Source organism: Channa argus, chromosome 15 (assembly GCF_033026475.1).
Source record: "Channa argus isolate prfri chromosome 15, Channa argus male v1.0, whole genome shotgun sequence".
Classification (NCBI taxonomy): Eukaryota; Metazoa; Chordata; class Actinopteri; order Anabantiformes; family Channidae; genus Channa; species Channa argus.
In genome coordinates, this window is record NC_090211.1 from 707,350 (window position 1) to 731,389 (window position 24,040).

The 24,040-nt window shown below is 39.1% G+C and overlaps 2 protein-coding genes across 4 annotated transcripts in view; both read left to right on the top strand.

Annotated features, from left to right (window-relative positions):
- The first annotated feature begins 482 nt into the window (after positions 1-482).
- Positions 483-11,282, top strand: coil (coilin p80). Its single transcript, XM_067478109.1, has 7 exons — positions 483-768; positions 1,603-2,443; positions 3,632-3,721; positions 6,647-6,694; positions 6,833-6,902; positions 9,937-10,025; positions 10,841-11,282. The coding sequence occupies exons 1-7, from the start codon at positions 506-508 to the stop codon at positions 10,886-10,888; spliced, it is 1,449 nt and encodes a 482-aa protein (XP_067334210.1). The 5' UTR covers positions 483-505; the 3' UTR covers positions 10,889-11,282.
- Positions 11,283-12,873: 1,591 nt separating this feature from the next.
- rab11fip4a (RAB11 family interacting protein 4 (class II) a) overlaps positions 12,874-24,040 on the top strand; it is a 29,218-nt gene continuing 18,051 nt past the window's right edge. The window contains exons 1-3 of one of the 3 annotated variants that reach the window (XR_010910853.1): positions 12,874-13,181; positions 18,410-18,497; positions 19,575-19,663. Coding sequence is in view for 2 of the 3 variants with exons in the window: in XM_067477834.1 (XP_067333935.1) it covers positions 12,930-13,181; positions 18,410-18,497; positions 19,575-19,663 (429 nt within the window). In the remaining variant the exon portion in view is untranslated. The other 2 variants (XM_067477834.1, XM_067477835.1) reach the window with 2 other exon arrangements.

Here is a 24,040-nt window from a genome sequence, read left to right on the forward strand (position 1 = left end):
TTCCTGCAAATAAAAAAAAATAAAAATCTGCTTCTATTTTAAAATCTCTTTACTCTGAAAATATCAGACTAAAAATCAGCAATATCAAATACAGTATAACGTTTACATTAATACACTCATGAGTAGTAGGGAACCAAACACATTAGCTATGATTGCTACTCCACTAAATTTAAAGCCTATCTGAGCCCTGTATTAACATTTTGTTTTTGAGGAACAAACTATAGATCTTTCAATTCAGTCAACAATTTCACAACTCTTAAATAGCATTTCATACATTAAAGATAATAATACTTTACTCTGTTCTGTGCTTTATTCAACTTTGACAAATGTCAAGTTATTTATTATTGCCGGGTGTCACAAGATATGTTTTTTTTTTTTAATTTAGTTTTTGTATGCTAACGCGCGTGGTGGTATTTATTTATTATTAGTTCTTTATTTTGAAAAACCAAATCGGAATTACGTCGCTTTTTTTCCGGCCGCGGAACATGACCTGTGCATTGTGGTCATGGCTGCCTACAGCAACGGTAACAGCAACAGCTTCATCCGCGTGCGCTTGTACTTTGACTACCCGCCGCCCGCTGTCATTGATAGCCGTATGTGCTGGCTGCTCGTGGACATGAACACATGTCGCGTGGTGGCGGATCTGGAAAGTATAATCAAAGATAAGTTTGAGTTCAGCCGCGGCAGCATCCTGAACCTCTTCATAGATGACTGCTACCTGCCGCACACGGAGAGCATCTATGTGGTGCGGGACAACGACAGTGTCAGGTACGTGTTGACTGGCAAGACATGTCCCAGGGCTACACTTTGGCGGTGGTGGTAGTTGTATGTGGTCCACAAACTAACCCCAACAGGCCCCTGGACATTTCTGGGGTCCAAGGCAACGACAAGCACGGAGCTACGGCAACTTCACAGCCCTTAAGTGTTGGATGGTTGTGTTGGATCTTGGTGTGTAATCAGTCACTGTTCACTGTTACTGTCACAGGAAACGGTTATGAAGTTTACATTGTGTCGTGCTTGCATTAAGCAGTTATCCCAATAAAACTCATGATGTCCTCCTCAAAGTTTCTGGAAAAATGTAGTGATGCGTGTACTGAAATGGAACAATAAAATCTAAAATAAATATGTACTTAGAGAGTGAGACATTTTTGGGGGCCTGGTGGCTCAATGGGTACAGCATTGGGATGGGATGCAGAAGGCTCGCCCAGCCATCAAGGGCCTTCGTGGTGCTGGTCCTGAGCCCCGATAAAATGGGAGGGTTGCAACAGAAAGGGCGTCCGGCGTAAAAACTGGCTTCTCTGAATAGGACATCGCTTTATTCCCTGAGGGGCTCAGGAAGATTTAACTTTGCCATCAGCAGCAATAGAAATAATTCCTACACCACTTGATAAAACCTGATTTGATCTACTTTTTCTGGAGATTTCATCTGCTTAAAATGTCTTTCGTGTTTAGATTTATCCGATTCTATTTCAAATAATAAATTCTGATGCTCCAAACTGATACATTAATATCTTCTCATCTGCCTCTGAGCAAAGTGACAAAACCATACAATACATTTTCTGAAAATGCTGTTATAATCATTATAATGTGTTTGCTTTCCAGGGTGAAGGTGCACTGTCTGACGGAGGTGAATGGGCACAGCAGCTGTCCAGACAAACTAAGTAAAAACTGCAAAAAGCGACGGAGACCCACAGAAGAAGATGACCTAGGAGGACACGTAGAAAGATCAGAGTTTAAGGAGAAAAAATGGAAAAAATTGACCGAGAGAGGAGAAAGCCTAGAGGAAGGTGCCAAGCAGGCTTCAGATGATAAGAAGAATAAGATGTCACAAGGGAACATCGCAGAGGAGAATGTGAAGAAGAAGAAAAAGAAGAAAAGGAAGAATATAGATGAAGATTGCGCTGCTGTCATCCCCAAACCAGCTACATCTTCCAAAAATATCCCAACTAGGCTCAAACACTCAGTTAAAATCACTAAGAAGCCGTCAGCAACACAAGCAAACACGAAGACCGTCTCTTCTTCAGATTCCAGTAGCAGCTCAAAAACCCCATCAAAAACCAAACCTATAACCTCCTCTTCTCCCAAATGTAGAACGAAACACATCTCAAAATGTCAGGAGGCCCCCTCAGTCCTGCAGCCCACAAACTGCACACAGAAACAGGCTGCCAGCGCAGCCACGTCCCCAGATGTTGTGGAACCTTGTAACGCGCACAGCGGAGAAGAGTTTCAAGCGGTTAAGCAACAACTGACAGAGCGGCAGGCAGGATCTGATGTTGGTAGTCAGTGGCTTGGTAAAGGCTGCGGCAGGGGGAAAAACTGGCATGGTGGTCCTGGGGAGAGAGAAGGAGGAGGTTACAGCAACAGCTTTGAGTTCAGCTATAGTGGAGCTAACAAGCCATCTTACCAGACTGATTCACTGACCAACGTGTCTGTGGTCCTCAAGGTTTGTCTACACATGTCATCACCTGTATGCATGTGTCTGTGATTCCAAGACTAGAAAGTTGTATAGTCAGTGTACAACACTATAATATAAATCCTTCCCCAGGCTGTATATTTAAGAATAATAGGTCTGAAACTGACCACAAAAGTCAAGGTTGAGAACTAATCATGGTTTTTGGGTCACAGACGTTAGAGGCATTAGAGGGGGGCAAAATAATGTAGCTCACTTTTTCCATTCATGACTTGGGATGATTTAAAGAAACCAAAAACTAAACTAAAAAAGAACTTAAAACAGCATTCAAGATATCCAAGGTTCCTACTTGGAACACGTAAAGGCAAAGTAGTAAAAAAAGGACAAACAATAATTATATAACTTCAAATGCTTTTTCACAAACAAAAAATTATCATCATCTAGCACATATACATATTGCTCATATATGGTAAAATGAAATCTTGCTTTCATTCTAACGGGGGGGGGGGCTACTATCATGATGGCAGTGTGAGTGTGATACATTTTATAGCATTGTTATTAATTTTCAATTGATAACAATACGCATACCTGACGAACTGCAATTCGCTTCACTCAATTGCTTAAGAAAAATAGTTTTCTTAAGCAAAAGATTATTTTTATATTGGATTTTGAACATTTTACTGACATTTTATTTCGTCAATAAGAAAATATGATACAAACTCTAGTAGTGGTCTTTGTGTAGCCTTGGTATAGTCCTCCATAATAAAGATCCAAAATTTAAGGCTTTATGTCTTTTTTTTTTCTCTGTGGTATTAAATATAGATACAAACTTAAAAAATGTTGGCATTATACTAAGTTGTATATTTATCATACAATGATAAATGTATCATTTAAAAAAAAAGGTACTTTTACTAATTAAACGTGGGCAATAAGTCAGACTACTTACAAACGGAGTCATTGTGTTGTAGAGCTTCAGTTTTAGGAAAAAAGTAAGATCAGACTGATATTTCATTCTAACAGTTTGCCTGCTTAGCTTACCTGTTTCTGTGTTTTCATTATTAACGTTAGCAAAGAAATACCTTTTGGAAAAATGACAAACTTGTGTAGCTTAACGTTTGAGCAGAAAAATATATTATTTAATCTGTTCCTCACACTTTTTGGTTTAGAAAATCTTAAAACATGCGTATTAATAATCTCTCCTGCATTTGTCTCTGAATATAGAATGGTGCAGAAAGTGCCCCCAAACCAGACTACAGCTCTATGCCCCTGCTAGCTGCCCCTCCACAGGTGGGGCAGAAGATCGCCTTCAAGGTAAGACTAGTTTCAAACTGAGAGATGTTCAGTAAACAGGCAGAACAGACAGTCCCCATACTGAAACTGTACATGTATGTCAGACAGAAGAGCCTGACGGTGGACAGTCATTCACACACAGTAACGCTGCATCGTTTGTGCTGCAAGTCACAGCACTACTGTGTGTTATCAGTACTATATCAAGAATGATAGCGTGACATAGCAGCCCTAGTATAAAAAACCCCTGCAAAGTAAGATATATGTTTCATCAAGGTTGATGCGACTGATTCCCAACCTGCTGTCACTACCAGTACCTCAGGATATTTGTTGAGCCTTTCTTAAAAATAAGTATGGTTTTGTTTAGTTTTTTGGTTTTTTTTTTTTCCTAAAAATATAATATATAACATATCATATTATGGAAAACAGGCTTGAAAACTTTCTCAAATTTATGCATGATTTAAATGCATTAAGCAGCACTTTCTGCTTGATTAGTAGCTTTGGAGTGTTGTCAATTATTGTAAAAGCTTACAGCTATGGTAAGCATAATTTTTCAAATACAAAAATGCTCTCTAATTTATTTTAATGTGGAAAGGTGCTGTCAAACCCTCCCGGGACAAACTCGCTGAACAGTACTGGCAGCAGTGCAGTACTGGACAGTAAAACTTTTTGCACTGCTGACAAATTAGACATGAATTCAGCTTGATTAGTAAGATTTTAGCATTCTCATTTTTTGTAATCTTAAAACAACATGTCTACCTGTAGGGCTGTGCAGAGTGTAGTGGATAGTAAAGTATGAAGGGAAGCTGTATTAGACCAGGGGGAGAGAGCTTGGCAGAACAGCAAGGACCGATTCTGAGTCTTGTCCTTTATCCTAGCACTAGCAGAACTGCTGTCCTTTCCTAAAGTGTGTGTTCATATTGTCCACAACATCACCACACAGATTTTAAAACCAACCATGGATCCTCTGTTCAAGTTGCGAGGCTTGTCAGTCAGCACCCTGGAATAGATTGTTTGTCTTTGATAGACCTCTGTTGTTGTCCAAAAGCACCAGCCAGACTCACTACTTCACTGGATGGAACATATTTATTCATTTTTAAACATGTGGTTGACAAAATGTTTTTGAGAAAACGTTGTCCAACATTCTCTGAATAAGCATTGTACCGTAGCTAGTCACATGCACATGTGTGAGCTCTCTGGTGGCATTATAGTTATAATATTTACAGGGTTGTTTAAAATAATAGCAGTACAATGTGACTAACTAGAATAATCCAGGTTTTTAGTATATTTTTTTATTGCTACGTGGCAAACAAGTTACCAGTAGGTGCAGTAGATTCTCAGAAAACAAACAAGACCCAGCATTCATGATGTGCAGCTCTTAAGGCTGTGCAATTGGTCAATTAGTTAAAAGGGGTGTGTTCAAAAAAATAGCAGTGTGGCCTTCAATCACTGAGGTCATCAATTTTGGGAAAAAACAGGTGTTAATCAGGTGGCCCCCTATTTAAGGATGAAGGATGTTCACTTGTTGAACATGCATTTGAAAGCCTGAGGGAAATGGGTCGTTCAAGACATTGTCCAGCAGAACAGCGTACTTTGATTAAAAAGTTGACTGGAGAGGGGAAAACCTATAAAGAGGTGCAAAAAATGAAAGGCTGTTCAGCTAAAATGATCTCCAATGCCTTAAAATGGAGAGCAAAACCAGAGAGACGTGGAAGAGAAGACAACCATCAAAATGGATGGAAGAATAACCAGAATGGCAAAGGCTCAGCCAATGATCAGCTCCAGGATGATCAAAGAGTCTGGAGTTACCTGTAAGTACTGTGACAGTTAGAAGACGTCTGTGTGAAGCTAATCTATCTTCAAGAATCCCCCACAAAGTCCCTCTGTTAAAAAGAAGCCATGTGCAGAAGAGGTTACAATCTGCCAAAGAACACATCAACTGGCCTAAAGAGAAATGGAGGAACGTTTTGTGGACTGATGAGAGTAAAATTGTTGTTTTTGGGTCCAAGGGCCACAGACAGTTTGTGAGACGACCCCCAAACTCTGAATTCAAGCCACAGTACACAGTAAAGACAGTGAAGCACGGTGGTGGAAGCATCATGATATGGGCATGTTTCTCCTACTATGGTGTTGGGCCTATTCATCACATACCAGGGATCATGGATCAGTTTGCATATGTCAAAATACTTGAAGAGGTCATGTTGCCTTATGCTGAAGAGGACATGTCCTGAAATGGTTGTTTCAACAAGACAATGACCCCAAACACACTAGTAAACGAGCAAAGTCTTGGTTCCAAACCAACAAAATGAATGTTATGGAGTGACCAGCCCAATCCCTGGACCTTAATCCCTGGACCTTAATCCAATCGAGAACTTGTGGGGTGATATCAAAAATGCTGTTTCTGAAGCAAAACCAAGAAATGTAAATGAATTGTGGAATGTTGTTAAATAATCATGGAGTGAAATAACAGCTGAGAGGTGCCACAAGTTGGTTGACTCCATGCCACACAGATGTGTGAAGCAGGTTTAAAAAACTGTGGTCATACAACTAAATATTAGTTTAGTTTCACATGATGCTAAATCCTAGAAACAAAAACCTTTGTACAAAATAGTTTTGAGTTTGTACAGTCAACAGCAGACACTGCTATTTTTTTGAACACACCCCTTTTAACTAATTGCCCAATTGCACAGACTTAAGAGCTGCTGGGTCTTGTTTGTTTTCTGAGAATCTACTGCACCTACTGGTAAGTTGTTTGCCATGTAGCAATAAAAAATATACTAAAAACCTGGATTATTCTGGTTAGTCACATTGTACTGCTATTATTTTGAACAACCCTCTATGTTAACCAGTGGACCGGTTTCATCACTTAATTTAGTGCACAATATTATGTTATAGCAAAAAACCTCCTTGTGTCTAATTGTAAGCTTTATTTCCTATGTGTGTTCACAGCTGCTGGAGCTAACTGAGAACTATACACCAGAGGTATCAGAATATAAGGTGAGTGTAATCAGTAATGTAAAATGATTGTTGATACAGACTTGCTGGAAAAAATCTTAGAAAAGATCGTTTCAAGTTAGTCTTTACTGTTCATCCTTAATGGCATCACACCTCTAACCATGTAGCTTTAATTTGTAGGAGGGAAAGCTTCTGAGCTTTGACCCAACTACCAAACAGATTGAGCTGGAACTACTCCATGTTTCTCAAGGTAGGGAAGAATTCATCCCATATATCAACTTGCATATTAATTTATTTAAGTCTTAAACTGCAGGGACATTTTCCCAACACAGGAAAAATAGTCTTGAGGAATCCAGGCCTATTGGGAATAAGTGTTTTCTTTCTTACTTTTTTGTTCTTTTTTTTTTAATCTCTGGAGTTGGATTGTCTTCTGTTGACGGAGACATGCTTGAAACCCGGCGATGATAGTATTTTCTCTGAGTTGCTTTCTCCTGGATGTTCTGTTCTTCATGCTCCCTGTTCTACTGGCTGTGGTGGAGGCTTGGTAGTGGTTTTTAAAAATGGGTTTTAGTTGTAAACCAGTTTCCAGTGGGAATTATCTTACCTTTGAATATAGAATAAATGAGTTTGCTTTTTTAACTTTTATTGGATTCATTTGATCTTATTCAATCCTTGTCTAGTCCTTCTCATATACATGGACATACACAGGAACTCTCTCTTGCTATGAAGGGCAAGAATGATTTCTTTATTTCTGATCATTTCCCAGTGTTATTTAACATTTCCATTCCTCTTCATTTTGTTTGGATTTTATGACAAATGGTAACCCTGTAATATTGATCTTATATTGAAATATTGAAATAATATTGAAGTCTATCTATTTTTTTGTGCACTGGAACCTGTGGACTTTTTTTTTTTTTGCTCTCTCTCCATATGTGTGTTTATGCGTGTGATGTATGTTGTGTTGTGACAAGGCGAACAGGTGAATGTATTGATTGCTGGCAGGTATGTTGGATGTTGTTTAAAGCCTTTTCTGTCAGAGGGTTTAAAATGCAGTGTCTCCCAGTCCAACCCTGGACGCTTCTATCTCTCGCTGCCAGTCCACCAGACACCACAGTTAAATGTGTTGCAAATGACGTTTTACTTGTAGCCTCAACATACAGGAACTATTCTGTAAGGGTTGGGTTAGCTTTTTGTTTAAAATCTAATTTTCTCCTGTTTATTCGTAAGGAGTTTAGCTAAGTTAATTGTATGTTTTGTTATTTTTGCCTAGGTAACCATAGGGCAACTAGTTTAGCTAGTTTAGCCAGGTAGTTTAGTTTTGTTTGTTCTTTTGCTGGACCCACCTTGAAGTAATTTGTATTCCCGATTTAAAGAAAAAAAAAAGTGCAGTAAATTGCAAGGGCTGGAATTTGTTTGTTCTGGTGATTTTGTAGGTGCTGGGATGAGGGGTGTCTCTATATGTGTAGCAGCCAGGGTGTAACAGCAGCCTGAATTATATTATCTGTCTGTGCTCTGTGACCTCCAGCCAGACAAACCCCTCCACTGAAATTTCTTTAAACCAAGACCCTAAAATTTTCAAAAAACATCGCCCCACATGCTCCAAATCAGCACCTTGCATTGCAACGATTAACAGCCTGGTGTGGAGCAAACAACCTGTCTCTGAACGTTGACAAAACTAAAGAGATGGTTGTGGACTTCAGGAGAGCACAGGGTGACCATTCTCCATTGATCATGGATGGATCCTCAGTGGAGATAGTCAAGAGCACCAAATTCCTTGGTGTTCATCTGGTGGACAACCTCACCTGGTCAGTCAACACTAGCTCCATCACCAAGAAGGCCCAGCAGCGTCTCTACTTCCTGAGAAGGCTGAGGAAAGCCCATCTCCCTCCCCCCATCCTGACCATGTTCTACAGAGGGACCATTGAGAGCATCCTGAGCAGCTGCATCACTGCCTGGTTTGGGAACTGCACCGTCGCGGATCGCAAGACCCTACAGAGGATAGTGAGGACAGCTGAGAAGATCATCGGAGTCTCTCTGCCCTCTATTATGCACATTTACACCACACGCTGCATCCGCAAAGCCAACAGCATTGTGGACGACCCCACACACCCATCACACACACTCTTCACACTCCTGCCATCAGGAAAGAGGTTCCGAAGCATTCGGGCCACCACATCCAGACTATGCAACAGTTTTTTCCCGCAAGCCATCAGGCTCCTCAACACACAGAACTGAAATAGAACTTAAACACACTGCAAACCGAACTCAGCACATTCTCATCACTCACTACTCATCTCATTCCACCACCACTTATTTATTATTTATTTACTTTTATCATTCTACATTTACTGCACTACACTGTTTACCTGCTGTTTTTTTTTTTTGCACATTCCAATGCAATTGCACTTTTTTTACATGCTGGACATTTAAATGCACTATACCGTTTACATGCTGCTCTTTTTTTTAACACCCCTAGCACACTTAACTGAACTGTACTGTACTGTAAAATAGTATACAGTAGGTTTACTGGTCGGCACTGTCTTGGGTCTTGTGTCTTGTGTCCTGTCCTGTGTTACTTGTGTTGTCTGTCTACACTGTCCGTCTGTACTGTTTTTTTCGTCTGCACTGTTTGCACTTGGTTGCACTCGATGCACTTTATTATAGCTTGTGTTGTTTGTAGCACCTTGGTTCTTGGAGGAACGTTATCTCGTTTCTACTGTGTACTGTGTACCACTGTGTATAGTAGAAATGACAATAAAAGCCACTTGACTTGACTTGCAGCTGGTCAACTGCACATGCGCAGCATTTAAGAGGGAATTACAGAGACTCTGCTCAGTTGGACAATATTTTTAAGGGTCTTGATTTTTGGAATAAAGAAACATGCCGATCAGTGTGTCTGGCTGACACATGTCGGAGGTCTATGGCAACAATGAACAAGGTAATCCAGGCTGTAAACTAACCAAACTTGAGTAGAGAAGATTTGGTTGTGATTTTATCATGGTGAATATGGAAAATATGAATATGGTAGAAAATTAAAATGATCCTTTATTTTACATTGTACTACGGCCGTGGCTATATGTTGAAGTGTCTGACACTGATAGAAATTGGGGAGGGTTGCGTCAGGAAGGGCATCTGGCGTAAAAACTGTGCCAAATCAACATGCGGACAATGATCCACTGTGGCGACCCTGAACTCACGGGATAAGCCGAAAGGACACAAAACAAAACAGTGTTTTTCAGTGGATCACATATGTCTTTATTCCTAACTTTCTGCTCTTCCCCCAGCTCCTGCAGAGCCTGGGAAGTTTGACCTGGTGTATCAGAACCCAGATGGCTCAGAGACAGTGGAGTATGCTGTGTCCAGAGAGGCTTGGGTAGGCCTTAGTGTTTAATTACTACTTTCTTTGTAAGCTTCAACACAGAAATTCTTAAAATGGTATACATTCTTATACATTCAGGATTCCACAGCAAAATAAGGAATCGTAATTATTTCTGGCCACTAGGTGGGACAATAATAAGCCGGAAATATAATGTGACTTTTGACTATGCTGTTAGATCTTGATCAGGGGGTAAAGCTGAACAATCTCTGTGTGTGTACAGCCTAAGTTGTCAAACTTTGTTGTTCATCACCATTAAATATTAAGTTCCTAGAGATGATTTTGTTATGAAATAGAGCTATGCAAACTAAATTGGTGCTAAAGCTACAGCGTTATATATTTGGGAGTCCTACAAGGGTGTGCCAGGAATTTTGTAACATTAATCTTAAACATAGGTTCAGGATTTGTAAGTCTGCCCTAAAACAGTGTTGATCTGCCCATATGTGAGTGAGAAAAGGAAGCTTTTCATTTAGAAGACAATCACACTGTAAGAAACTCGGCTCAACACGACTGTTTTTAAAAGTTGTGTAGTAGCCATGCTGAAGTTTATATAACCCTCATTTAAACTTTCAAGGCCATTGTGGGTACATTAGTATTGTTTGAAGAGTAATGTGAAACAATCTGAACATGTACGTTAGGTTTAAAAACCAAAGAAGAGAAATTTCACTTTTTTATTTATTTTTTAATCCCTATCTTCTAATTTAAAAGCCCTTTTGAGAAAGTGAAAGTCTTTGTTTTATTACTTATCCAAACAGAAGAAAGAACCACAGTGATATTACGTAATCATCAGTGTTTTTACTTCCCTCCCACAGGTAACAGAAAGGTGGGATTCCCTGCTGGAGCCAAGATTAATCATCTAAATCTAACTTTGAATTTGCCTGGTTGATAAATTTGTTTTTCTCTAATTAGCTTTTTCTTAAGGTCCTTCAATTTGTTTTTCAGTGCCCAGGTTACTTTTTCACAAATCTTCTGGGTGCTAAGAAACGATTATGGGTGTTCAATAATCATCACTTTGTACTGAAGAGCATAGCAAAGTACTGGGGTGGATATTGAAAGTTTTTATAACTGTTAATTTTAGAATTGGGTTAGATGTCATGCTTTTTATTTTTCTACGTTGCTTTAATATGTAGTTAAAATAGGTCGCTGTTTCCAGGTCTGGGACATAATAGTTTTATGTTTTGTACAGAAATGTAACTGTGAATACCAGTCTTGTAAATACCGCTTTCTAATAAAACCCTGTATTGTCTGCTTTCACATTAGGGATAACACCTGTTGTATAATTCCAGTGTGGAAGATTTGTTTTTTTAATAGATGCTTATTTCTGTCAGTAAATATAGAAAAAGGGTTTAAAGATGGAGTCTATATCGGCGGTAACTAATAGGCCATGTGCGGTCCTGGTCCGGACCCAGACTATATCCTGTCCGGATCCAGAGCTGGAACCACACATAGAGACTTGTTCAGTTTTGGCGGAGATTACATTTCGACCGGAAACTCTTCTGACATTGTTAATACAACGCTACTCGGGGACATTGTACCTGTTATCGCTTTAGTCATGAGGAGTGAGATTAGTCAAGGTGACAATTTGAGCCAATCACAGGCCGAGTAAGGCGCGTCTCACTGAGTAGAGGTGCGGAAAAACTGCATTCCGAGTAAAAACCGACATGGACAAAAGAAACGTGAATGAAAAGTGGAGAAACTGTAAGTCAGTCTGTCAGTCTGTCATGGCTAAATGGCGAGAGGTTGTCACGGAAAACCTTTAATGTTTATGTCTCCCACTCAGTCATCTGCTCTGAGACTGTTCCAGTGGGTAAAATTTAAAATGTAATACGTAACAATGGACAAAATTAACCACTAAATTAAGCACAGGGCTACAGAAAAAAGAGATCTTGAAGTCAACTACACTCTAGAGTTTCACAGAAAAAAGGGTTTTAAAATAGCATTGAAATATAGCTTTTTGAGTTTGATTTGAGTCGTCTTCACTGCAGATGCCGATGACGGTGCTTCTTCAATATAAATTAATTGTAATGTACAACTAAATTATAATGCAACTTCAACATGATGATGCTGCAGACTTGTACATGAGGACATGTTCTCCATTCGAACCTGCTTAAATCATAATTGACCACCGCTGGTAATGATGCCTACGTCGAAAGTATGACCTGATGAACACTTGTGTCAAAGTTAGAACATCTACTTAACGTATTATTTAGCTTACTACATACAATTAAAGTCAATTGCTGCGTCCCAAATATGCAGCATACTAACTAACTATTGTTTTTGCATACATCAACAATTTACAATTATAGCAAACTATAGTAGTTGGATGTTGATAAAGAAATATATCATTAAAATGACTAAAGTAATATGTACTCAAAGTTGATACTTTTTATTGTTTACTTGTAACCATGCAGAGGAAATCCACTGAACAGTGTTAATATTAAAATGTATTGTGACAGTAGCACTAACGTTAATAGAAAACATTAAACAATTTCACTCGTTGACTTGAGCTACAAAGCTGCTCTGTTCACCTTAATCTATCTATTATACCAAACCAATTTCTACTATAGCTACTGTTTATATACTATATTTAAAAACAATTTGGATTATTTGCATTGCAGTATTTTTTTTTAACTTATTCGTTTATTTTCTGAAATGGAAAGTTTTAACAAAGCATCTGACGGAGAATTCGAAGTAAATATATGCCTCATATTAATGTACAATTTTAGTTAGTGTGGCATCACACCGGGATGCAGATAATTAGCGGGTGGCCTGTGACGCACGGTCTCGTGTCCAACATCGTAAACCATCGCGTTTTTCCGTAACTTCCGCCGCCTCCTCTGCGACCGATGCAGCTTACGTCACAGCAGTGCTGAGCACCAGTGGGTTTGAAGGGAGTTGAAAATGAATGATGATGGCGACCGTCATTCCGATTCTCCGACAGTCATTTGGAATACAGTTACTTGGAAAAATAGGACTCCCGCCGACGAATCAAGCTCTGCAATGGAAAAGCAGTTTTTCCCCGACCAAGCACAGCTCTTACAGTTTTTGAGGAGGCTCAAAGAGGTTTTCGACGTCTGTGACGAGGATGCTGACGGTTTCATCCGGGTGGAGCATTTGGTGGACCTTGGTCTTCAGTTCGGTCAAGGAGACGAGGTGAGAAGCTCTAACGTTAGCTAAAGGACTGGGTAATTTTAATGTTAGACAGTTAATTTTTATTCTGTGCTTTCGGTTTTTTTACATTCACATTCATTCCGTAAGGTCTTGACAACAACAGATAGTCTGTCCCACTGTAACGTTAAATGTCACAGGTGCGCTTAGAGGTGTTAGCATAACTAACTAACGCTAGCATTTACTCAATGACGTAAGCTAGTGGTGCGATGCTGGAGGACAAATATCTCTAATAACAGATGCCTCCTAAAGTTCTGGCATTTTGCTTCTTCCCAGTTCACGTTGTCTCTCTATTCATTGGAGGGTATTGTCGTGTGCGTTTATGGAATTTAAAACCCCGCGAGGACCGGTCACTTTCTACCTATGATGCTTCAATCAATACTCTTCTTATCTAAAGAGTTGTATAAATTGAGGCCTGTACAAGGAAGTAATTGATGTCCATACGTGGTCTATTCGGTTGTGTTGGCTGAAGAGGGGACCAGGAATCAAAAGAAAAAAAAAACCAAGTTTTCTCCAAATTTTTATCCATTTGCCAAAACAAACCGTGTTTACGGTCTTCACATGTGTAGCCTAAGGTCCCAGGGAAAAAACAAATCCACCAAAAAGTCTAGATTACACAGAAAATGAACCAAATTAATTATTCCAAATACAAGTAAATTTTTACTAACTCAAACAACAGTGTGCCAGTGTGTGTCAGGTTCAAAATGGCTGCCAGCAATGGTAAACAGGTGTGTGTGTGGTCAGTATCAGAAACTTATCAAGTTGGTGTTTTTATTTGAAAGTACACTGTTTTTCATTGATGGATTATAAGAACATGATATGACTTGGTATGCTACAGCATAGTTCTTAAACTCATTACCCTCATTATTAAAGTTCATTATTAAAAGCAACATATGTCAAACTGTCTCTGGGCAAGACACTGTACCTCCAACAGCCCATTGCTATCCCCAGCTGTGCAGTGCCGGTCCAAGCCCGGTAGAAATTGGGGAAGGTTGCGTCAGGAAGGGCATCCTGTGTAAAAAAAGGCAAATCAGCATGCAGACAAATAAAACAATAAAAAAATAAAACCAAATGAGTGCTTGGCAGCTATAGAATGCTGTTATGCACACACAGTATTTAACAGTTCCGCCTTACTTTAAAAAGATGAAGCTAGAGATGAGCTATATATATATATATATATATATATATATATATATATATATATATATATATATATATATATATATATATATATATATATATATATATATATATATATACACAGACTTCACTTGTTGTAAAAAATAAAATAAAAGTTATGTAAGATAGTACAATTTTGTATCATGTAAAAGTTTAGGTATATTATACTTGCACATAATTTGGCTGTTTACTGTAAGTTAGGAATAATTCAGTCAAAGAGTTTGTCTCAGAATGTTTTATTTGAAACCTTTATCATACCAAATTTACCCGCTTTTCACAGTGTAGGAATGTTTCCATATGGAACACCACTACATTGTAAGATATATGGGTCATGGTTTGTTCACCTGAGACTCGTATGACACCCATGTTACAATAGGGTACAGTGATTCTGAATTTATCAATGTTGGATGGAATTTTTTTTTTAGAGAAATTTTACTCCTCATTATTTTCTCACTTTTCTCCTGCGTTGCATAAAGGCATATTATGTAGTGGCTTTTTGAAACGCTATAACTTTGTTAGATTTAATTTGAATGGCCTATGGACTGCTAACATTTCCTGAGTCTCAGGTGGACTCCGAATGTAAATATTCATGGACATTCTGATAAGCATGAAACCTCAATAACCAACAGCCTGTTCCATATTCATCATATGCATAATCACTTAAGTCTCTATTAAGATCACATTGAAAAATCCTAAACTTTTCCTTCAACACTAGGAACGCTACATCTCAGTTGTGTATCCAATGTGCCATTTCGGGGCTCAGGGTACAAGAAAGGTGCAGCAGCTAATGCTGTTCTTAGTACCACGGACAGCACCCTGCCAGTTGTGCCAGAGCACTTTCCATGGTACTGAACTTGAAACTAGCAGGAGACTGTGGCCAGATTGAATCCCCTTTATTAAATGTTCTCTACTACTTTGTATGTTCTCCCTTTGCTTTTATAACTTTTTCCAATGTCTTTGGGTACTCTGTCAGTAGTGTTTTAGTCCTTTGAGGTCTAATTTAGTCCAGTATTTGTCGCATAATTCTTCCATGTATTTCAGATTGCTTGGTTGTCCTCTGTATATAGACTTTTTCAAATGTCATTCACAGGCTTTCAAAATTATTTAAGTTTGGAGACTAAAAAGGCCTTGGTAAAGGATTCACTTTATCTTTTTTTAAACCATTTCTGATGGGCTTTGCTTTGTCCTTTGGATTATTACCTTGTTGAAGGACCCACTGTGTCTCTTGACTAATGGTAGGAGGCTTTCCTTTAAAAAATTTTTTGGGCTGTGTTCATTCTTCCTTCCACTTTATGCAGAACTCTAGTGCCTGACGCAGACATAAATCACCAAAACATTTCTGACCCTCCACCACGTTTCTCTCTGGGGTTTTTTTTTTGTTTGTTTTCCAAGACTTGTGCAGACTATACTTCAATGTGGAGATGTGTACTGTTACTCAAGTTGCCTCTAATGACCTTGTCAGGTCAACTGCTGTAAATTTTAGATTTTTATCTAGCTCTGGAACAAATTTGCTAATACTTCTTTCAGTTATTTTTCTTAGTTGTCCACTCCTTGAAAGAGTCTTAGTGTGTCACATTTATTCCATTTCTGAATAATGGTTTGAAAGTTGTTAGTGGCATCCCTAACTGCTTTGAAATCTATCTATACCCCTCTTCACCTTTTATTAATGTTTACTAATTCTATGTGATGTCTGTTTGAAGCTTTTTTTCGGATCCCATTTTTTTCGTTGGTCTTTGCAAACTGCTTAAGACTGTCTTTGGAAATCTACCTACTTGCACATTTAAAGTGCAAGCCAAATGAAACACACCTGCTGCCACTTTTCAAGCTTTAAATGTGGACACTAATATTTTTATTTTATTTTACCATAACATCGATACACTCCTTGACCATTTTTGTTACTTTTGATGATAAAGGACATTATTTGTTGTCAATTTGTCGAGACAGTAACTGAACACAGTGAAGCAATGGGAATCAGTAATCGATGAGGCACATTCTAGATGCCACTGTTGGCATCCAACAGTGAGGATGGATTTCTTTTCCTGAAACTGTCATGGCGGTTGAGCACTAGGAACACATCACTAAAAGTAACTCTGCCGTACTAAGAGGAAGCTGCTTCCTTCTCCCCTTGCATAGCCTCCTCTCGTCATGTGGTCTTTGTCACCATGGTAACAACAGCTTCACAAGGATTGTAGCTTCCTGCAGCATGTCAACATACAATACAAAATCATTGTTCCTTACTCTATAGTGCACATCCACAAACACACAATAGAGACTATTACAGTACAAATGCAATGTTTGTTAAATGAAAATACTATGGATTTTATTCTGTCCAAATGTTTTTCTCTGTATTTGTTCACTATTTTTCGGATTGGGAAAACATAGGTTTTCCTGTTTGAAAGCATCATTTAAATCCTTTCTTTCAGCCTTACATTATGTGTTTTGCATATTGAATTAAATCTCCTCTGCAGCTCCAAGCATGCATTATAATTTTAGTAATACAGTTAAAGTTGCATATTAAAGGTTAATTTATAACCTGGTTGTATTTTAATAAGATATTTCAAACTCAATTCTGTTTCTTTTTTCTTTCTTTTTTTTTCTTTTTCTTTTTTTTTAGGTAAAAGCCTTTTTAATGTAAAAGAATTATGTTTTTTATAAAAATACTATGGAAATGCTAAAGTTTTATTTTGCTCTTTACAATCTGCTGCACTCTTCACAACCCTTAGTTAGTTATTTCATTTCAAGTATTTATTTTAAGTCTTTAGACTTTAGACTAACTAAAACTAAGAAATGCTGAGGTATCATTATGTGTTAATAACCAATCAGGACATAAAGCGTTTAAAAAAAGCTCCACCTTTACCACACTACACATAATATATCACATTTTGCTTTGAATGGGGTTGTGTGACTGCAGACTGCTCAGAATGGCCATGCTGACTCATTATTAAGACCACTAATGTTTTAATGGCCCATCAGTGTATTTGCCTGTGACACAGTCATCATTTAGGCTCTGTGTTGCACCACAAGAGCAATCAATGAAGCTAAACAGCCCCATTTCCCCAAAAAGCTTGGTCACCGTGTAAAATGTAAACATAGGCAGAAATGAATAGGCTACAGAGTATTGTTTAAAAAAAGATGTAATTTTAAACAGTGGTAAACATGCGTTTTTGAAATAGGTTACTGTCATCAGATTTAAAGTGAATCAATATTTTCCCCCCAAAAAATGTTTTTTTAAACATATTGGATTGAAACCATTTCCATTCTTTGACACCAAATTTTAATAGCTCAAACATATTTTGACAATCTAATTTAACTTAAATAAAATTGTAAACTGATAGAAATCTGCAGATGTTAGGTTTTTCCCTGTTGATCTTCTCCTAGGTCTTCTTTGCATCTGTCTTCATACAAGCTTGTTGCTGCTTTTGCGAGTTTTGTCTTCAGTTTTGCCTTCAGTTACATAACACTTTCAGCAGTAATATCATCGATTTAAAAACAAGGAAACCAGCTCCGTTGGGCGCTAAACATGCCCACACCATTACACTGACTCCACCATGCATCACTGATACATTGGTACTGGATGGTTCACATTATGAGCAGCTCTTCTTCTTTTGATCTTTTTCTCATCTGTCCATTAGATGTTGTTTCAGAACTCTACAGGCTTTTACATAACAGATCTCCTTAATGATGTTGCTGAAGTTTTCTTTATGAGTTCAAGAGCTCTCCCTTATAAACCACAGTTGTTATTAGTTGTGCTCTGGACCTTTTGATTTTCCTGTGCTCACGAGTGTGTTTTGTTTTTGAAGAATGTACCAAATAGCAAATTTGGTCACACTGGTGTTTTATAATATTTAGAACATTTTTTAAATTAACTCCAGACACTTTATTTGATTATTTGTAAATCAGCCAATAAAGGAATAAAACATAACTCTAAAGTAGGGGTACGATGTTATAAAAATGTAATTCCTACATATTTCAAACAAACTATCCTATTAAAGTGGACTGTAAATATAATATGAAATACTTTTTGTCTCTTGCAGGTGAAGAAGTTGACCAGGTATCTGGATCCTAATGCTCATGGGAAAATCAACTTTAAAGACTTTTGCCATGGAGTGTTTGCTATCAAAGGTAAGAAATAATATGTGCCAATAATACTGAAACTTTAGCTGATAAAACCACCTTGATCCCATCCATAGCCTATCCATTCATCCATTTTGTTTTTACCCTTTATCGTGTTTAGGCATGCAGGGGCTGGACCCTGTCCTAGCTGTTATTGGGCATAAGGTGGAGGGTACACCCCGGAAAGGTCAACAGTCCATTTCAGGGACACACTTAGAGACATATAATTCTGACCTTTTTTGGGTTGATATGTTTCTCCAGGTCTGCAATATACATTTTGTAGAAACATAAATTGCAGTTTTACCACCACCACTGCTAAATGAAAGATTGTCTGTGCTGATTTTTTGCTTGTTTCACTAATATTCATAAAAAAATAATAACCACAGCAACTTTCTATGCTGTTCCACCTCTCGAACTCTGAACTGAGCCTGCTGTTAGTCTACAAATTGTAGGACTGCTTGTAATGGAACAATGCATCTTTAGTGCTTAACTAGCAGACTCTTTTACAGGGACCCCTGTCATGGAGCAGAGAGTGTATGGGTTTAGAGGAAACATCCATCCATTGTTTGTTTCTGCTTATCCTGTTCAGGGTCACGGGATGGCTGGAGCCTGTCCCAGCTGCCATTGGGTGGGGCAGGTCACCAGACTCTCTTAGGACCAGCACAGGGAGATCATGCAAACTCCACACAGAAAGGCTGCAGCCAGCCAGGGATTTGAACCAGGGACCTTCTACCTTTTGAGGTGGCAGCACTAACCACTCCATCAGAGGAAACGTATGCATCTTAATCAAAGATAGTTCTGTCAAATTACAGATTCATATTTAGAGAGTGAGTGATGAGTGCGTAACCTTCCACTGTACCTAGAGTTTTGTTAAGCTCAATTATCTGACCCCTTCAAAATGATGATGAACTAAAACTGAAAAGAGAGAGGGATGCAACAGAAACATGGAGAAAGTAAGGAAGGTATATAAAAAGGGCCCAATTCAAACTTACTTTTTTTATTCATTATCTAATTCCAACTAATGTCAAACATTTCTGTTAAATTACTAAAGTTTACTAAACGTTCTTTCCTTAATTTTTCTGCTAGGTTGTGATGAGATACTGAAACTAGCAATGGATTCTCATAGTGCTACCTCCAACCGGCCATCTGTTACGGACAATGGCTACATTTACCAGGTAAGATCTTTTCTCTATCTCCTAAGCACTTTAACAGGGATTCTTTGAGTTTACTCAGAGTTCCAGCAAAATGTTCACTTTCTTATTAGAAAAAAGCTCCAACGCTTATTGTACTGTGGAGAAGTGTGGTGGAAGCCTCCTGTGATACAGGCTTATTGTAGCACTGGCAGCAGAGATATTCTAAGTATTTTGAGACTCGCCCATTTTAAGCAATCAGAGAAGAGCAATAATTTATGTCAATCTGATGGCAACCAAAGGTAGTATGTTTAGTAGCGTTCTTATTTGTTGTATTTTCATAACTATAAACGTAAATGTACAAGGATGCAATGATACTATCTGGGATGTTAATTTAGTTCTAAAGACTTAAAATAAATACTTGAAATGAAATAACTATAAGGGCTGTGCAGAGTGCAGCAGATTGAAGCTTTATCAGAGCAGGGACAGGGAGGGCTGGGTAGAATAGAAATGACTGATTCCAAGTTTCATGTTAGCACTACCCTAAGTGACAGACAATAGATTAAAAAGTACAATATTGTAGATTCAAGATTATTCCACACTTGTTGCCTTGCCCTTCCTCTCCCTCCTCTGTGATATGTTTTACACTATGCTATGCTATGTGCAGCCCTTCAGGTTATTGTAAAATTGTGATAAATGAGAAGCTGCAAAACTTAATAATCATACTAACTGAAATGCTCTGATCGGTTAGAAGGGCAAGACTTTCAAAAAACTGTTACAAGTGAATATGTCTGCACTGAGCAGTGCTGTTCTGTAGGTGCAACTTCATGGAAGCTGCCGACAGCATCTCTCCACGGTAAGATAAGCATTAGTTTGTGTCTCCTAAAAGTTTTTTTTTTCAAAGTTACATACTGTACTTTTAAGAACATAGGTAGACTAAATTAAATTATTGACTAAATGTATGGTTTTTACAAATGCAGTGTTCAAACCACACACAAATACAAAACAATTTGAACAAATGTAAAACAGTTTCACAAATAATTTAAACTTGGATATATATGACCATTTAATGCAACCGCAAGGGGTACAAGCCAGTGTCTTCTTGTGATTCGATTGTGTGTTGAAGACGAAGAAGGAAAGGAGGAAGGTGTGTTTGTAGGGAGATAGAGAAGAGGAAAGCTAAGAATGTAGGACTGACAGTAGGGACTTTGAATGTTGGGATTATGACAGCGAAGGCTAGAGAGTTGGTTGACATGATGCAGAGAAGGGAGGTGGACATACTGTGTGTCCACGAGATCAGGTGGAAAGGTAACAAGGCTAGAAGCTCAGGGGCAGGGTTCAAGTTGTTCTACCATGGGTCAGATAGGAAGAGAAATGGAGTAGGAGTTATGTAATGTGATGGGCAGATTCGGTCTTCAGGACAGGAACACAGAAGGACAGATGGTTGTAAACGTGGCAAACAGGCTGGAAATGGCTGTAGTAAACACTTTCTTCCAGAAGAGGCAGGAACATGGGGTGATGTACAAGAGCGGAGGTAGAAGCACTCAGGTGGACGACATCTTGTGCAGACATTGTAATCTGAAAGAGATCAGTGACTGTAAAGTATTGGTAGGGGAGAGTGTAGCCAGACAACACAGGATGGTGGTGTGTAAAATGACGCTGGTGGTCAGGAAAATGAAGACGAAAAAGGCAGAGCAGAGGATGAAGTGGTGGAAGTTGAAAAAGGAAGAATGTTGTATAGTTTTCAGGAAGGAGCTGAGACAGACTCTGGGTGGTCAGGAGGTGCTTCCAGATGACTGGACCACTACAGCTAATGTGATCAGGGAGACAGGTAGGAGGGTACTCGGTGTGTCATCTGGAAAGAGGAAAGTGGACAAGGAGACTTGGTGCTGGAATGAGGAAGTTCAGGAGTGTATACAGAGGAAGAGGTTAGCTAAGAAGAAGTGGGACACTGAGAGGACAGAAGAGAGTAGACAGGAGTACAGGGAGATGCAGCATAAGGTGAAGGTAGAGGTGGCAAAGACCAAACAAAGAGCATATGAGGACTTGTATGTTAGGTTGGACACTAAAGAGGGAGAGGTGGATTTGTACAGGTTGGCCAGACAAAGAGATAGAGATGGGAAGGATGTGCAGCAGGTTAGTGTGATTAAAGATAAGAATGGAAATGTATTGACAGGTGCCAGGAGTGTGATGGGAAGATGGAAGGAGAACTTTGAAGAGTTGATGAATGAGGAAAATGAAAGGGAACGAAGAGTAGAAGAGGGGGTTAGGAGCAGGACAGGACAGTGAGAGGATGCCTGAGGACTGGAGAAGAAGTGTATTGGTGCCAATTTTTAAGAACAAGGGAGATGTTCAGAGCTGTGGCAACTACAGAGGAATAAAGCTGATGAGCCAAACAATGAAGTTGTGGGAAAGAGTAGTGGAAGCTCGGCTAAGGGCAGAGGTGAACATTTGTGAGCAGCAATATGGTTTCATGCCTAGAAAGAGTCCAACAGATGCAGTATTTGCTTTGAGGACGCTGATGAAGAGAGAGTGTGGAAAAGAGGTGAAGAGGTGAGTGCAGGCAGGTTGGAACAGGTGGAGAAAAGTGTCAGGTGTGTTGTGTGATAAAAGAGTATCAGCAAGAATGAAAGGAAAGGTGTTAAAAGACGGTGGTGAGACCAGAGATGTTGTTTCCGTTAGAGACAGAGGCACTGAAGAAAAGACAGGAGGCAGAGCTGGAGGTAGCAGAGCTTAAGATGTTGAGGTTCTCTTTGGGAGTGACGAGGATGGACAGGATCAGGAATGAGGACATCAGAGGGACAGCTCATGTTAGATGTGTTGGAGATAAAGTCAGAGAGGACAGATTGAGGTGGTTTGGACATGTCTAGAGGAGAAACTGTGAATATATCGGTAGAAGGATGCTGAGGTTGGAGCTGCCAGGCAGGAGGTCTAGAGGAAGAGCAAAGAGGAGATTTATGGATCTAGTGAGAGAGGACATGAAGTTAGTTAGTGTGAGAGAAGAGGATGCAGAGGACAGAGTTAGATGGAGGCATATGATTTGCTGTGGAAACCCCTGAAAGTCTACCACCATCTGTCCTTCTGCATTCCTTTCCTGAAAACCAAATCTGTTCATCACATTCTCATCACACCTGTTCCCTTCACATACATGTCGATTGAAATCTGCCCCAATCACCACTCTCTCACCTCTGAGGATGCTCTGCATCACTTCATCTAACTCACTCCAGAATTTCACCTTCTCTTCTATCTCACATCCTACCCGTGGGGCAGAACCACTCACAACATTGAACATCACGCCTTCAATTTCCAGCTTAGGACTCATCAACCTGTCTAATACTCTTTTCAACTCTAGATCATTCCTCACAAACTCCTCTTTCAGTATAACTCCTACTCCATTTCTCTTCCTATCTGACCCATGGTAGAACAACTTGAACCCTGCTCCTAAGCTTTTAGCCTTGTTACCTTTCCACCTGGTCTCCTGGACACACAGTATGTCCACCTTCCTTCTTGTCAATGTCAGTTAACTCTCTAGTCTTCCCTGTCATAGTCCCAACGTTCAAAGTCCCTACTGTCAGTCCTACATTCTTAGCTTTCCTCTTCTCTCACTGCCTACGAACACACCTTACTCCTTTCCTTCTTTGACCAACAGTAGTCCAGTTTTGGTGGCAGTCGTTGTTAACCCGGGCCCCGACTGATCCGGTATGGGAGTCATTTTCGGTGTGAAAGTCATGATTTGCATTTTTAATCGGCATGTGTTTTAAGTCGGATGCCCTTCCTGACACAACCTTCTGCATTTATCCAGACTTGGGACTGGCACAAGAAGACACTGGCTTGTGTCCCCTTGCGCTTGCATTTCTCTTTTGAAAAATGTCTGTTCATATTGAATTTGATGCCAGCAATGCATTTCAAAGATCCTGGGGGTGGGGGCATGTTTACCACTGTGTTGCATCACCTGTCCTTTGGCAACACTCTTTAAGTCAGGGGTCATCAACATGGTGCCTGTGGGCACGTAGATGAATATCATTAATTTAATTAATTATTAATAACATATAATTAACAGTAAATTGAGCAAATTTGTTATTTCAAAAGTGCGTATTAAACTGGTAGCCCTTCGCATTAATTGGTACCCGAGAAGTAGCTCTCAGTTTCAAAAAGGTTGGTGACCCCCTGCTTTAAGTGCTTGGAAACTGAGGAAGCTAGTTTCACTCTTTTTCTACATTCAAAAATAGACTTTAAGTTAAATAAAAATCAATGCATTCTCTTTTTATTTAAATTTTACACAACCTCCCAATTGAGGAGAATGAGTTTGAATTTGAAAGTCTCTATTTTTCATCCCATCCTGGTTTTGGCAATATGCTTTGATTCCATCGTTCACAGCAGCTGATAAAAATACAGTTTATGAAGCTATCATAAATAAGTGTG